Source organism: Eumetopias jubatus, unplaced genomic scaffold, assembly GCF_037043125.1.
Source record: "Eumetopias jubatus isolate StellerSeaLion01/CBP00866 unplaced genomic scaffold, mEumJub1_p1.0 scaffold_13, whole genome shotgun sequence".
Classification (NCBI taxonomy): Eukaryota; Metazoa; Chordata; class Mammalia; order Carnivora; family Otariidae; genus Eumetopias; species Eumetopias jubatus.
Window position 1 is genome coordinate 99,074,625 of NW_028274819.1, and position 17,026 is coordinate 99,091,650.

At 40.8% G+C, this 17,026-nt stretch overlaps 2 protein-coding genes across 2 annotated transcripts in view; both read right to left on the reverse strand.

The window, feature by feature from the left end:
- Positions 1–45: 45 nt before the first annotated feature.
- Positions 46–7,563, reverse strand: ATP5MG (ATP synthase membrane subunit g). The gene is made up of 3 exons (XM_028105995.2): positions 7,253–7,563; positions 2,173–2,333; positions 46–908 (listed from the first exon to the last, which is right to left on the reverse strand). The coding sequence occupies exons 1-3, from the start codon at positions 7,302–7,304 to the stop codon at positions 810–812; spliced, it is 312 nt and encodes a 103-aa protein (XP_027961796.1). The 5' UTR covers positions 7,305–7,563; the 3' UTR covers positions 46–809.
- Positions 7,564–9,450: 1,887 nt separating this feature from the next.
- Positions 9,451–17,026, reverse strand: part of UBE4A (ubiquitination factor E4A) — a 37,152-nt gene continuing 29,576 nt past the window's right edge. Inside the window, exons 17-20 of the mRNA XM_028105784.2 lie at positions 15,974–16,154; positions 15,384–15,531; positions 13,738–13,895; positions 9,451–12,466 (exon numbers count right to left, since the gene is read on the reverse strand). Of these exons, the coding sequence (XP_027961585.1) occupies positions 12,337–12,466; positions 13,738–13,895; positions 15,384–15,531; positions 15,974–16,154 (617 nt within the window). The 3' untranslated portion in view covers positions 9,451–12,336. The remainder of the gene's footprint in view (positions 12,467–13,737; positions 13,896–15,383; positions 15,532–15,973; positions 16,155–17,026) is intronic.

Consider the following 17,026-nt stretch of genomic DNA (forward strand, 5'->3'; position numbering starts at 1 on the left):
GTCTCTCCCACATCCTCAATAAATTAACAGCTCAAGAAGACAGACTGAGAGCAAGCATTTCTATTTATTTCAGGACATAATGGTACTCGTTAGAACCATGGAGGATACTAAATTTATAACTATTTAAATATCCATAGAGTATTTTATTTTTGTAAAGACAGGCTCCAAAAATCATGCACTGAATAGATTAATAATATCACACACATCAAAATTATATTTAAAAAGGAGGTGGTGGCTCTCAGTAGCTCTGTCCTGGTGTTAAAGATGGTATAAAGATACTTACTTAGAATACCACCAAGTACTCTAACATTTGTAAATGCAGGTGTTATCAAAGTCTATCTCTGATTCTAGCAAAAAGAAACCATCCAAATTTCATTCTTTATATTATGGACATGATTTAACTGTATCAATTTGGCATGTGGTATTACTATTTTTCCTACTGTAGCAAGTCCTAGTTTTCCTAAGACCTTTCTCCTGACTATTCTGGAAATCAAATAAATTTATCATGTATTTCAAACCTTCAAATTAGAATGTTATCCTCATGAATGTATTTGCCAGACTGGTATATTCACATATATCCTCTCCAATTTTAGGCTAAGCAAAAGACATGCCCTTAGAGCTTTATTAATGTATTAAAGGAAGACAACTCATCTTATTATCAAGAGAAACTGTGATCCATGTAGCATCTGATAGAGAAAACATTGATTTTGATACATTATCTTCTTTTATTCAAATACCAGTCTGATCACACATGGTCCAAGAACACTCAGATAATAAGCCACATATAAACAGATGTTAAAGATTGGTCTTCAAACATTATAGCCAATGAGGCCACGCTTGCCTATGATCTCGCCGACATAAAACCACATCCACACCTCGGTGGCCACCAAACCATTCAGCAGAGCTTCCTGAAAAAAGCAGCACAAATTTTAATGTACATTTTTTTCCTTACATATTTAAAAGTATTCTTCTCCAGGATTAAGTAACAGACAATATAAGGATGCTACTCATTTAGCCAAAGTCAAGATTTACTGATGCTAACTTTGTTCAACTGCTGGGAAACACTTGAACTTTCAATTATGTAAGCTAAGTAGTCCAGAGCTTATAAATCCTTTCAAAGCATTCTTTAAAGACCTGAACTGACTTAACCCTTTCATTATTAGTTTATGAGACACTTTAGGAGCCCGAAAACAACCCACAACCTGGAAAGAGCTGACACATTTGGACAGGGCATTCATGTGAAAGGACAGCGATAGGAACGTAAGTCTCTGAATAGACATTTCTGTCTGGCCGAAGAGAATTTGTTGAGAGATGAAGAGCTCTGTCTTCCCCTTTATTCATTTATTATGTGGCTTAACTCTTTCCAAGTATTCAATAATGACTCAGTTTCACAGATCAATATTTTACTGCCCTGAGAGAAAAAGCAAATGATTGGTTCCAAAAAGCAATGTTGCATCCAAGTGCAACTATGGATCTTGAAACTCTAGTTGAAAACAGTACCCCTCTACAACAAAACTGGGCCTTTTCCTTTTAGCACCTGGATGTGAATTTTAATTTTCCCCTTCAAACTAGAATAACTGTATTTTCCAGGATGTAGATTCTAAAGTCAGTAACAATTTAATTTATTTAGGCTTTTTGTATCCTGTGTTTGACTCAAGCAAGCAAACATAAAATCCAAGTTCCAATTCTTATAGTCTTTAGATTTTATCTTAATGCAATTCAGTAACCCTTCATATTACATGATATGCTTGCTAGGTTTTGGTATTTTTATCTTCATGTGTTAGCCGCCTGATAGTCCAAGAGCTCTTTTGGCTAAACTGGGAGTATTTCCAGGCCTACAGATGAAAAAAAGTATAGAATCAGCAAAGTAAGCCACCCTCTTTTAATATACTAACCAAAATAGGAAAGGAAAAAAAAAGCTGCCCAGTAAAAATGCTCCTTTCTTTGTTATAAGACTAATAGGAAACGAAGACATAAAATAGCTGAATTATTTCAACCCCGAAGACAAAATTAGAAAGGTAAATATCTTTCTCAGCAGTCAAGAAAGAGATTATCTCTCATGTAGGTTTCAGCCTCACTGGAAAATACATATATTAATCAAAACAATCAGAAAAATCCCAAGGGAAGACATTTTCTGTTATGCACATACGTTTTCATTTAGCCCATAGTTACCTTAACTGTGAGCTGTTTGAAGCTACCAGTTTGAGCACTCTTGACTATTTTTTTCAGGCTCTGAATAGCTGTAGGGATCTCAGCAGGGGTTGGAGGAACCAGCTCAACCTTGGCATAGTGCCAAAATGTGGCCAGTCGAGGCTTTGAGTAAGTCACAGCAGCTGGAAAACAAAACAAAACAAAACAAAACAAAACAAAAAACCAGGATGAACTCACTAGAGACCGAAAGAAGCAGATGTGTGGGCTGGACACAAATATTTATTCATGCATCACATTCATTCACTGCTTGTACCAAATGTGCACCCGGTGTGAAAAGTCAAAGCTGCTCCCTGGTAACAAGAGGCTTTTAAAGATGCAGAACACCTGTGTCACAGGGACGTTCAATCAGGCAGGAAGCTATAAGCACATTCAATTATGTCAGGACTTCACTAGTGGCCAGCTAGTACTGTTACTTCATTTATGAATGGCAAATCTAGTTAACTGTTAAAGTTGCGAGAAGTTGGGATTCAGAAGCAAGAAAACAGCAGCAATGTAACCAAATTTTCTTGGTAGAGAGAGCAGAAAATTTGGAGGCAAAAAGTGCAGAAGGGGAGGGAAGGAGCTACATAGAACGGCATCCTTAAGAATAAGATTAAAACTTGTCACATTGTTGGCTACAAATCCAGATGGAATTATACCAATTAAAGGCCCATTTTTGGTATCCTCATCAATATGTGGATTAAATCTTTCTTTAACAGAAGCCCAGCTGCTCCTCCTTCAAAACAACACAAATAATAATAATAAAACCTACACGTATTGTTCAGAGCAGCCAAACTCAAATCTATTCCTATGCTGAAATTCCTCAAGGTAGTTACTATTTCAGAGAAAAAAAAATTCTTAATAACCAGGGTAGATGTAAGATTATGGTAGTGATTTCAGCAAGAGAAAGGCATTTAACTTTATTTTTTTAATTTTTAAAAAAGATTTTTATTTATTTGACAGAGAGCAACAGAGCACAAGCAGGGGGAGCAGCAGAGGGAGAGGGAGAAGCAGACTCCCTGCTGAGCAAGGAGCCAGATGTGGGACTTGATCCCAGGACCCTGGGATCATGACCTGAGCCCAAGGCAGATGCTTAACTGACTGAGCCACCCAGGCATCCTGAGAAAGGCATTTCATAAAAAAAGCTACAAGACAAACGTAATAAAAACAGCACACTTGCATGAACATCCATAAACTGCCTACTATTCGAAGATGGGGGGCACCTGGGTGGCTCATGTGGCTAAGCGTCTGCCTTCGGCTCAGGTTATGATCCCAGGGTTCTGGGATCCTGCATTGGGCTCCCTGCTCAGCCGGAAATCGGCTTCTCCCTCTGCCCCTCCCCGCTGCTCAAGCTTGTGCCCACTCTGACTACTCTTAGAATTACTATCTGCATCATCCTTTGTGCTTAGGGCCATGGGTAAATCTTTAAGCAGGCACAAGGCTTTCACAGATAGTTCCACATAGAACTGACAGTACCTGTAAGATGGGGCTATTAGAGTACAAAATCTTGTGTAACTGTCTTTACAATTATCTTCAACACATATTTCATTCTTTAAAAAAAAAAAAAACAACCCAGTACACTGTACACAAACACTATACTTTAGTTGGCAAATTTGTTTTCCAGGGAGTACAGGCTAAAAAGTTTGAAACTGCTTTACATATATACAAGGGATGAATAAAACATAAGTAAGTGAATGGTGGATGATGGGAGCCAGGTTTCTCACTGCAGGAGAGGAAAGCTACAAACAGGCAAGAAAAGAAGCAAGAATAAATCCCATGGTACTGGATTAGAGTTGGAGACATTCATATGAACTCATGTGTAGTTTAATATATATACAGATGGACAGATAAAAACCCCACCATGTATATGCATATGTATACATGGGTTACTATACACACACACACACCCTTTTTTAAAAAGATTTTATTTATTTACTTCAGAGACAAAGTGAGGGAGAGAAAGTACAGGAGCAGGGGCAGAGGGAGAGGGAGAAGCAGACTCCACTGCTGAGCAGGGAGCCCGACGTGGGGCTCGACCTCCGGACCCTGGGATCATGACCCGAGCCAAGGGCAAATGCCCAACCGAGCCACCCAGGTGCCCCCACACACACCCTTAAGAGAGCCTAGAAGCAATGGTATTCTAGCAGTCTAGTAGCAGGAAAGATATTCAGTGCCTAGATCTTAGTTTCAAAGTACCACTGTCCACCAAAAGAAAACTAGGGCTCCTTGGAGAAATGGCTGATTCTAAGGCTGGGGCAGGGAAAATGTAACGTAAGTTTGAAGATTTTGTAGTACAAGAAAGGGGGTAGGTCCATGGACAGAGGCACCAACCTGAAAGAGTTCTCAATGGCCAAGGCTGCAACAATCTGAACAAAATAAATAACATACTATTGGAGGTAAGAAGTAGGAAATAAATGTACATGAATCCATACATGACTGAATAAACAAACAGGGAAGAACAAATCTTTCTCATAGAATTCCATTTAATTATATGTAAATACTCCTTCCTACAGGAGATGGAATCCCTGCTGTCGGCAGCTGCTCCCTGCCCCCTCAACACACACCACAGACTAGACTTAGGTACTTGCGTCTGGAGAACAGATGATGGGAAGGGAAAAACAGTAACTTTACAGTGAGCAACCTACCAACACTACCATAACCAAATGATGAAAGCTAATTTCACCAGTGATGTTATATGGGTATCATGTACATCCTGATATGTGATTATAGCACTTCACTTTTGTGGTATTCTTTCTCAAATCCCATAGCTCCAGACTAATCTTGAGAAAAACACCAGACAAATCCAGACTGGAGAACATCTTTATAGGATACCTAGAGAGGTATCTACATATATACCTTAAAAACTGACAAAGTCATGGAAAGTAAGAAAAACTGCCATTAAAGTGTTATACATCAGAGGAAACTAGGGAGATTAACTCAATACAATGTGGAACCTGGATGGGCTTCTGGAACAGAAAGAGATTAATGGAAAGACTGGTAAAATCGCAATAATGTCTCAAGTTTAGTAAACGGGAAAAAAATTAAGACTCTGACCTCTCTGGGGAAGTCTAATGATAAAGTTACTTATTTCTGTAACCTTCTTTGTGCCCCCAGGGGAATTAACAGACACAGTAATTTTTGTTTAAATTTTATATTAAAACAAACAAACAAACAAAACCCTCTATGCCGAACATGGGGCTCGAAATCACGACCCAGAGATCAAGAGTCATGCTCTACAGACTGAGCCAGCCAGGTGCTCCCATAGTCAGTTTTTAAAAGATTTATTTATTTGAGAGAGAGAGAGAGAGAGAGAGAGAGAGAGAGCGAGCGCGCGCGCTCGAGCGCACAGGCAGGGGGAGCAGCAGGGAGAGGGAGAAGCAAGCTTCCCGTGGAGCAGGGAGCCCGATATGGGGCTCATTGACCCAGGACCCTGAAATCATGACCTGAGCCGAAGGCAGACGCTTAACTGACTGAACTACCCAGGTGCCCCATTAGTAATTTTTTAAAAAAGAATTTATTTTTAAGTAATCTCTACACCCAATGTGGGGCTTGAACCCACAACCCAAGATCAAGAGTTGCAGGCTCCATTGACTGAGCTAGCCAGGTGTCCCAATTTTTATTAGATACTTAACATTCAAATTTAATACCCTGAATTATGTTACAAAGCAAAATATATTTCACATTTAACAGTCTGGCCCTCGCTGAGCTCTTTTTTGAGTAGTTTTGGAAGAATAACAACTGTTATGTTTTAATAACCCAAAATAATATAGGAAAGAGTTTGTTTCTTTTGGTATTACTCTTCTTGGATTTTATTACTAAAATTAGTTTTCAATCCCACCACCTGAAAGATGTGAAAGCCATGCTCAGGGGGAAAAAAAAAAATCCACCTCAAACTTAAAAAAAAAAAATGTTGCTTCGAGTCACCCACAAAGTCCAAAGGATGAAGCGGCGATTCCTTCTCTTATTTATGTAAAATTGTACAGCTTTACCACAACAGGTACTGTGACGCTCTTAGTAACACTGCAGACTTAAGCTCTTTAGGAAAATGTGTAAATTAGTTGACTGTGGGGTTGTATAGGAGACACTCAAGCATTACTGTATTTATTGTAACTCACTGGCTGCTGATGGGAGCAAAGGAAGATGAATAAGAAACCAATCATAGTAAAATAGGTTAAAAATATTACACATATCCAGCAAATTCTTTCCATTCCCATTCCAGAATCAAACCTGGGTGAAAGCTATCTAGAGATCTGTGCTTCAACCGCTCACTAGAATACAGCACATCCAGTGAAGCCGCTTCCCTCATTTTATTTCATCTCACTTTGGAAATAAAATGGAATGGCTTGCTACCTAGCAGACAACTGCAATATTTCCTGACAAAAGAGGCTACTACTCAGGGCTGTGACTATTCAGGGTTGTTCTGAAGTACAGCGGTCTGCCAGTAAGACTTCGGTTTTTTCAAACTGAAAAGCTCCATGAATATTAAGCTAGAATGATAAAGATCACTGTTTACATACCTCCCTTTCTGTTTGCGGGAGCAGAGATACTCGTCCACAAAGTCCAATTCCACCTAAAATTTCCATTAGATAATCGGGCCAGGCCAGAAGGCAAAGTCAACGTTCAAAAAACATACCTATCCCTAAAAATGTATGTAGACTTCGAGATACCCCATTTGCGAACCAGACAACCTGATGCGGCCGAATTTACGGTACTTTCACTTGCCTCTGCCCTCCCTTTCACTCGCTTGGCCGCAGGGCCATACCCTCTATATTCCCACTCCTCGACATCTAAGGAGGCGTCATGGCGGGCGACTACAGCCTTCCCGCACACCCCTTCCTTACTTCGCTGTCGCGATTAGAATCCCGAACTTCTAGGGTGTACAGAGAATCCAAGCTGCAGGCCAGGCGGGCGGAAGGGCTAGAGAAGAGTCGCAGACCGGCCCCTCCTCCCCGCTAACCCCCCACCGGCCGTCCCGCCCCGGCTCCCGCGGGGCCCTCGAGGTGCCACCGCCCGCGTCCTCCTCTCAGGCCCTCCCGCCACGGCAGTCCGCCGCCGCGCTCACCGTTCACCAGCGCCGGGGCCTTCTCCGCGAGGTTACGGACAAACTGGGCCATAGTTCTAAGCTGGAAGGTCCGTCGCCCCGGACGGCCGCTGAATGTCACCCCCCGGAAGGACCCGCCGCAGGACCCCGTTCCGCTTCCAAGGTCAGGCCTCCTCTTTCCGCGCCGGTCCAAAGTACTTAGGTGTCCTGTTATCTTTCCGGAATCTAGCTGGCCAAATTATTCTCTTCAGTCGCAGAGGAGAAAATGGAGATGAAAGGGTGAGGTCAGAGAACACGTGGAGAGCGGTGGGCTTCGGTGGAGGAACAGGCATCTCTTGGGGCAGCCGCTCACGGAGGTCCGGAAGGCCGACGAGCGGTGGATGGGCGCATGCGCTCTGGGCTCCCATGCTTGCAGTGGCGCGGACACGCTCTGTTCTGCGTCAGGTGTTGGCGATTTTCTGAGAGAACGTGGGAAGTTGGGACTGGAAGGCATATCTAAGGTGTTCCTAGGCCAGGACGATCGTCTTATAAAGGCAGACAGGGTCCTAGGCTAAACATGGAAAGTTATGGGCCGAGCAGGCGCCACATAACCTGTCATGTGATTCAGTCCTTTGCCTTTCTTTAGGTGATCTTTCCTAATTCCGATCTCCCTCGCATCTTGTATCGGGAGCGGAGTCCAGTTCCCCTAATTCCCTGTGAGTCGCAAGGAATTACGCAGATGGGAGCAACAGAAAATTTACTGAGGGCCTCCAGTATGCCAGGCATTTTGAAATTTAAAGAACGCCTGTGTTAGGCAGTGTCACCCATTTAAGAATGGGATTGATAAATGGCCACATAGCGAGTGGCCGAGTTGGGATCTGAAGATGTTGCAGTGTAAACAGGGAAGGGGCGTATGGGATTAGGAGTGGTGGTGATCGGTAAAGATTTCTAGAGAAGATGTGTAACAGAACACCTCTGTACTACAGGGTTGAAATTTTAATATGACTGGAAGAAAAGATTATCGAGGGAAGTGGCATTTGATGTGAAAAACATCATTACAAGTAATGGACCCTGGAGAAGCCTGAGCAAATCTGATGGGATAGTCAGGTGGAAAGAAAAATTAGGGGTGATATCAAGGATCCAAGAGCATCGTTTCAGTGGAATGATTCAGCTGCCAAGTACTCCAGAGAAGTCAAATTAAGGCTGGGAAAGTTAACTTGCCAATATGGAAATATTAGCTACAGCAGTTTCAGAAAATTAGGATAGAAGCCAGAGTAAGTATGTCTATAAAGGAATGTGTCAGAAAACCAAATAAGGGGGCGCTCGTGTGGCTCAGTCCTTAGGCATCTGACTCGATTCCACCCCAGGTTATGATCTCAGGGTTGTGAAATGAGCCCAGCATTGCGCTCCACCTGGGTGGAGCCTGCTTAAGATTCTTTCCTTCTCCCTCTGCGCCCCTCTCCCAAATAAAACCAAATAAGGATGTGGAACTTAGGGTAGACACTGAAGATAGAGAAGGGGGATTGATAAAATATCTGAAGAGACAGGAAAGAAGATTGGGGGGGATTAGCCTTGGAACCTTGGGGCCTTTTCATGGATGGGATGATGGGAGAGAAGTTTAAAGTGGAAATTCTGAAGTCTCTGTTTAATCTTTCCAGTAAAGTGGAAGGCAAGATCTTCAGTGAAGGCTAAGTGGGAGGGTCAGAAAGACTGGTGGAAAAAGCATAAAGTTTGGATTGGTGTTGAATTTCTGGACACACAGGTTGTTGGGCACTGTTAGCAACCACTGATTTGTGGTCCCAGCACTCTAAAGATTGTGTCATTTTTCTCCAGCAGTGGTCTGTAGCTTGGATACTGGAACAGAGAGGAATGACTGGGTCAGTCTACACTGAGGTCTTACAGGGCAGGGGTATAGAAACTAGGGGCAAGACAGGAATGTGACAGTGAATGATTAAAATGAAAGACCTGAAAAAAAATAAATAAAATGAAAGACCTGGAGTTTAGGCCAGATAAAGAAAAGTGAAGTCAGAAGTGAACTAATGAGGGAAAAACATGCCCGAAGACTCCTCTGGATGACTCCAGGGTCCAGAAGCCTGGTGAGGGAGGTTAGCTTAGCCAGGTGGCCCACATTTGATACCATCTTAAAGAGAAGTGAAGGTCAGAGTTCTCTAAAATTTCAGAGGGATTTCTGAAACTGCCACTAGCTTTTCATACTGTAATGAAGGAAGTGATAACAAAGGTTGTAAGTCAGGTGTTCATTTATTAAATACAAGCTTTGAACAAACACCCCCAGGCAAGTTTGACAAGAAGTAACCTTCCTGGAATGTTTCAAAATACAGTTATGTTGATCAAATTTTATTTCAATCAATCTTTTTGTTATTTTATTTTTTACTTTTTATTTATTTACTTTGTCTAGGTTTTCCTGTGTAGCAGTTAGAGCATGTGCATTATTTCCTCACATGACATCAACAGTGCAGCATCAGCCTCTCTGGCTTGTAAAGGCACCCAGTAGACTTAAGCTCTGGGCAATGGCTGCTTAGCAACCTGCATCAAATAAAGTAATGAAGCTTTTGTAGACTCTGATACCAAATAGCAACTGGCACCTTCACCTGCACCATTAAAAAACCTTTAATGTTTCTTTGTTTTTACATACCCATTACAAACTATATTAAAAAAACAACAAACCAAGATTGCTTGATAAAGCCTACTTAAATAATTTTCCAAGTTTAGTTATTACCCTCTTGGTAAGCAATACCAGAGCTGATAAAGAGTCTTCATTTTCCTATCATACTCCAGCAAAGCCCACACACAAAACTAGGCATATCAGAAAGTCTGCTCTAATAGATTTAGAGCTGTTTCTGAGTTCCAGATAACAAAACACCTCTTTAAGCTTCCAAGCGCATATACACACCATGGTGCACACCAAGATGATAATTTTTTAGTCTCATTTTTGGGATGTTCTTAAATTACTTCAAGGAAAGGAAAAAAAGGCACAGAGGACACTTGGTTTTCTTACCAACAGTGGCCTTAAGCTATACACTTGCCTTTGTGATGAGTTTAAAGATACTCAGCAGCATTAATGGTGCCCTAGCCATTCATTAAAAAGTTTCAGGAAAAGAAAAAAAAAAAGAAAACAAAGCTTGCCAGAAAAGCCTTACAATCTGAAAACCACAGAAGTAGAATATATAGACACAGATACTAGAGGCAGCGTGGAGGTTGTTAACTAGAGAGCTGCTGGGGACAGCTGCCTTCTGAGGTTTTGTGCCCATTTTCCCTCCAATTTTCTCCTATAAAACTCTGGTCTTTTCCCCACTTTTTAAAAAAATGAAAACACCCCATTAGATTGGGTTTGGAAGATAACTGCGAGTAGATAGAAGCTTATTTTATACACAGTTCATTCTCAGAGAAGTAAAGGAGGATAATAAATATGAAATGAAGCTCATTTTAAGAAAATAAATCCTGTTTACCCAAGCCTTAAAGGCCCAGGTTGCACACTGAATTACTATCTTACATTCTGGCATTTCTAAGAGTCCCAGACTCCTTTTTTCATTTATAAGCACAGCAGTAGGCAACATCTACTTTATACCTAGTGTGGGATGCCCTCTGATGTGAGGTTTTCCGAGTGATGCCATCAAAAGCACATTAAGGACTGCTTACAGCAACTCGTGTTGGAATATCCTAAAACTACCATCTTACTTGAAAGAGGCCATGGTTAAAAATGAAACAGCAACCCCTGTTTCTAGATCGTATCACTTGTCACTTACAATATCTTCAGGCTTACAGGGATGCTAACATAGTCCATAGGAGAATGTACCTCACTTAGCATGTTAAGCTGCTCAACTGAGTAGGGAGCACAAGCTCAACTTGCAAAAGTGGGGCCCGTCCGCCTACTCACTACATGGGGCTATGTGGATATTTAAAATGGCTGTGGACAAGGTTGTGCTCAAATTCCTACTCTGTTAATTGATGACCTAAGGCTGAATTAGAAGCAGCTCTTGGAAGTTAGGTCACAAGCCCAAACAAACATTAACTATATACATGTTATAGTCTCAGAATTTTGTCTAGAGTGTCAGTAAACATGGCCACACACCGCATACATCTTACCATGGAAGAGACAATATAAAGTGGACTCAGTTTACACTAGACCAATATAAAAATGCACATGGTGTCTATATATACTGAAATATACTGTTGATAATAGTGTCTTAAAATGACATCTTTCATGGTTACAATATTTGTTCCCTAACTTTTCCTCTCAAGCCTAGTCCTTGTAGCAACAGATTTCCATAAAATAAAGAGGGCCTAACAGCCTCCCTTTTTTCTTTCACCTCAGAGTTTTCTAAATAAAGTTTAAAAATTCACATTTGTCCTACCAATCCTCCTAACAAAATATTATGGGGCTAAGTTTTTTGTGGTGATGACAGCCCCAGGGGAGAGCGTCCTCCATCAGATCTCTGAGTGACGAGATAATGCAAAATTAAGAACTACCAACAGAAACTGCACAAGATTCCTTTTTGAGAATCTCATCTATTCTATTCCAAAGCCCACTCAAACATCAAGGTATCTGTTTTTGTGTGAAAGGTAACTCTGTAGTATAGCAGAACTGTAACAAGAAAAGGGCTGACATATGGGTCATGAAGGCCAGTAAATACCTCAATGACACAGGACTTTCTGATGGTGTCAGCTGTCACTGAAATGTGTGACATATGTGACATCATATACTTAAAAGCTGGGCTCACCAAAGGTATTTGAGCAGTTCTCGACAGAGCAACAGTAAGGCGGCAGGAAGTTTTAGTAGCTGAAGTTAATGTAACTTAAGGTAGGAAAAGGATGAAGAGTAGGAAGAGAGAACAAAGGGTACAAATGAGTGATCATTTCTAAACTTGGTGCTGCTATAATAAGCTTAATTTCCTGCAAGCCAGGAGAGCGTTGTAAAATTCTTAGGAATAAATCCAAATTGTCCTAATTTCAGCAAGAGCAGTTCTCTAATTTAGTGAAAGAAAGGAAGAAAGAAAAAAAAGAAAGAAAGAAAAAGAAAGAGGAACAGAACCAAAAAGAGAAACCACAAACAATTGTTTATCTACATTCTGGAGTTGGTTGTTTTTGGTTTGTTTAGTTCACAGTATTTATTCAAGTTGCTCCTTTTGTTGTTGTTTCCTCTCTGCGAGCCACCGTTGGATTTTTTCTTTTAGTTCTGTATTTGGCCGGATCTGGTCCATGGTGAGAGGACTACGGTTAAAGGGATCGGTTTGGTCACTGGGACAAAGAGAGAAAGGGAAAGTGGTTATTTCTGTAAGTTCTCCCATCCAAGTACTAACCAGGCCCGACCCTGCTTAGCTTCTGAGATCAGACGAGATCGGGCGCGTTCAGGGTGGTATGGCCGTAGACTATTTCTGTAAGTTCTAACAGCCAAAGCCCAAGCTAGAAAAGCGGGCCCGTCACCCTCTGAGACTGAAGCCCGACACACGGTAAGTCTGAGTCAGGCGCTGACCTGAGGTTAGAAAGGAGGAGATGAGAGAAAGAGTGATTCAGGAGGTTTCTGGGTTTTCTGCAGATTATTTAGCTACTTGGTCTCTCTGCTCCTTAATAAACTTTATTTCCACATTGCTATTCAGATGATACTTGATTTTCCTAAGGCAGAGAGCCTGTACACACACGTCAGCGTACAAAGCTGCTGGTAGTTTTAGTGACAGGCTCTCAAAATAGTCTAAGGTGTTAGGGGATAAAGCCTCGTAGATTGACACCTGATTTAGTCAGCTGTGTGCTACATCAGTAAATGCAGATTATGGATTCCTGACAGGTAAGAAGGTTCATAATATATTTTAAGGGCTGATATATCTTCTGTCTGTATCCTGAGGCCACAATAAAATATAAATTTTCACTGACACTTTGGAAAAGACAGACCGCCTACTACAGCATTACATGTATAGTGAATGCTTAATACCAAATACCACGAAGTAGAAAATCCCCTTTTGCAGTGTCTAATAAATAGTATTCCCTTAAATCTGGGTCAACTTATAGAACTTCATTTTAAGCAGAAGAGTTACTCAGTACCCATTTCTACCTAATGCAGCAGGTCCTGCCTGCAGGTTCGGCGGGACCCGTGGCTACCGTGGCTGCGTACAACAGCAGGAGCAGAAGGTGGCTTAACCTATATGCGATGGTTACAGCATAAAACCCGACTTAAACAAAACACTTGTCATTTCTATTTTTGCAACTTAATACAATTAGAACAAGTTCAAGTCTTCAGGTTGACATTATTTATAACATCTGATAGAAATGATTTCCTCAAGGAAGGAACAGGTAGGGGGTTAGAGCCAGCATTTCTCAAGAGAGTATCTTGTTTAGGATGTTTAAATCCTTAACACTCAAGTGATATACCTCTCTCAAAATGCCTCCCCAACTCATTAATAAACCAACAATATGGAGCACCTACTGGGTGCATAGTACTGTATTAGGACACTGGGGGAAAGGGATAGCAAACACACACACGTCTGTGGTTGGGCTGCTCTCTGGAGCTAACATACCTGAGCAAATGTCTGGCAATGGTGGATCTATCCACAGTGACTCTGGAGGATGGCAGCACCACAGGGTCAGACATGAGTGTGCTCATGATGGGATCCAGGAACTCATCACAGGCATCTGCATAGGTCTCTTCCTCCTGTTGTTGGAGGTCTGCTAGAGACTAAGCACAAACACCTGGTCGTTAAGGTGAATTCACAGAGCAGCTGAATCCCAAATATTCAGTGACTATAATCTTAAAAGGTCACTGAGGACCCTTTAGAGTGACAGTGACAATCTCAGCTTTATTTTCTAAACGAGCCAAGAAGGATCTTATAAAAATGTGTTTAGCATTCAACCCCAATTCCCAAACTTCAGTGTGGCTCAGCTGCTGGCAGTCATGACTAAAGATGGGTTTAAGTGTTAACAAAAAAAGAAACGCATCACATACAAGATCCTCCTGGCAGCAGTCCTACTGTAAATGTCATCACTGAAAAGGGGACGGTGGTAGGAGAATTATTTGCAGAGTCACTCATGTAGTCAGTGTACGAAAAGCAGTTTCTGATTTTATGTTACAAACAGGTATAGGAGGAGTTTAAAAGTAGCTTCAACATTTGATCCCTAACTATGACTCTAGTTCCTCAGGGACCTATCTGGCTAAGCTCTAGGCAAGATGGAGCCCAACTCAATAAAAAAAGTAGTTTAGTGAAAGGAACATGCATGTCAACAAGGAAGGTTTTCTTTTCTTTTTTTAAATAAGCAAGGTTTTCTATTAGAGTCTGTGCCATGATTTTTCCTTCTTTGAAACTAATGGAGCTCTGTCAAACTCCAACCAAAGGGATTAGCTAAATATAAGATAGTATTTTCATCTATAAAATGTAGGACTATGCCCATATAAGCCAAGTACTAACTACAAATATAGTGAAGAGAGAAAACCTATACAAATTAAATGACTAAAAACAACTGATCTTGAATCCTATTTGAAAAAGTTCTGCGTTAACAATGTTAGGTTTTCAAGTCTATTGGTAACACTGTGCAGAAAAGATTTCATAGAAACAGTCTACAGAAGTCTGTGCATTCTTCTCTTCTGGTAGAAGCTAGCTAGTTATTTATTTGTTTGTTTGTCTGACAGAGAGAGACACAGCGAGAGCAGGAACACAAGCAGAGGGCGTGGGAGAGGGAGAAGCAGGCTTCCTGCAGAGCAGGGAGCCCAATGCAGGGCTTGATCCCAGGACCCTGGGATCGTGACCTGAGCCGAAGGCAGATGCTTAACGACTGAGCCACCCAGGCGCCCCTAGTAGAAGCTTCTTAAATCAATTTTCTGTTCTTCTCTCTTACGTTGAAAAGAGAATTAAGAATATGGTAGTGATAAGATGATAGGATATGGTGCTGTATGGAATTCTTTACTGTATTGTATACCCGAAACTAACACTGTATGTTAACTAACTGGAATCAAAATAAAAACTTAAAAACAAAAAACAAAAAACACCCAAAAAAAGTAGTTCTAGTTATTCACTGACCAGGAGTTCTAGTTATTCACTGACCAGGAAGAATCATCTGTTTATATTTTCTCAAGGCAATACCCTTGAAATTAGGGTAACCAGGAGAAAAGTTGAGTCAACACAGTGACTTCTATTGAGTATGTTAATAAACAAGTCCTCCTCCCCCTCACCTTGATTCTTTCTGCTAAGTTGCTGAAAGCCACAATCATATTCCCGGGCTTATTTATTTTCTTCAGGACTCGGACTGTCTGTGCAAAGAGAGTTGGGGAATAGGAACGTCCATCCTTCGGCACCGTGGCACAGAAGTTCTCCTCGTCCCTGGAAGGTCAGCATCAGAAAGAAACTGAGCAACAGAGGGCAGGTCAGTGAGGGAGAGAACAGCTGGGTTGAGGAACAAGGTTCCCCATCACTTACATGCCATTGATGTTCTTTTGATATAGAAAGATTTCTTCTAATTTTTAGGTAGGAAATTTATCAAGTATTCCTGTAACCTTAAAAAGAATACTGCTTTTCTAAACATTGGTTACAACTAGTAAAGTTTATCTTTGCACAGATAAAGGCAGAATGTTGAAAATTTTAAACAGTGTCCTGAAGGTCGGACAAAATTTCATGATTAAAACTACATAAAATTCCTTCATCAACCAACTAGAAATGAACCATTTCTTTTCTATTTCCACATAATTACCAGCCATTCCATTATCAAAACCCCAAATTAAAACATCAGCATTCCCTCTGGCTTGCCCAATTAAATCTCAGGTACCCAAGATTTAAGTAGATCGTGCAGATATCTGATACGAGTTGCTGGGGTTTGAAGTCAAATTCACTGAAGTCCTTGACTTTTAAGGCCCCCATTTTGGGGCCAACCAGGTGCTGCAGGAAGTAGTTCAACATGGAGATGATGCGCTCAGCCAGGAAAGGATGCACAAAGAGTGATTTGATCTCTAAAAAAAAAGGCAGTCTGTGAAAACTCAACCCATAAGCCATCTTTTACTTATTATGTCTTAGAGTTTCACTTGGAGACCTCTGGGGAGTATTTTAAAAATTATATAAGTAATACATTTTCATTGCAGGAATGTTAAAAAACACTGGTAAGCAAAAATAAAATATAAAACTACCACCCAGAAATAAACAGTTAACATTTTCAAATACATCCTTCTAGCTTTTCTGCCCATATTTACAAACATACACATTTTTAAAATAAAATGATGATCATGTGTACCTATTCTGTAACTTACTTTTTCAGTAACTGTATCATAAATATCTCACCATTTTGGTAAATATACTTCCCTGTGTTGTCCAACATGGTAGCCACTGGCTGGCCTGATGTGTCTATTTAAATCAGTTTAAAAACTCAATTCCTCAGTCACACTGATCTCACATCTCAAGTGTTCAATAGCCACACGTGGCTAGTATCTACAGTATGAGTCCAGATTTATAGAGCATTTCCATCAGAGGAAGTTCTGTAGGATAGTGATGATTTGCACTCTTTTTAATGGCCACATAATTTTCCAGCGTGTGATTGTACCTGAAGTTATTTATTTATCCTTATTGCTAGACATTATTTTTACTGCTAGACATTCTATTATAAACATTTCATATCTATCTATTAAAAAAAAAAAAAGACTTTAATCTCCACACTCAGCATGGGGCTCAAACTCACAACCCTGAGACCAAGAATCACATGCTTCACTGACTGAGCCAGCCAGGTGCCCCACCATTTCACTTATTAACATCACTGTGTACATATTTTGTAGACTTACTACTTCCTTATAATGAATTTATAAGGAATTGCTAGGGCACAGGACATAAACTC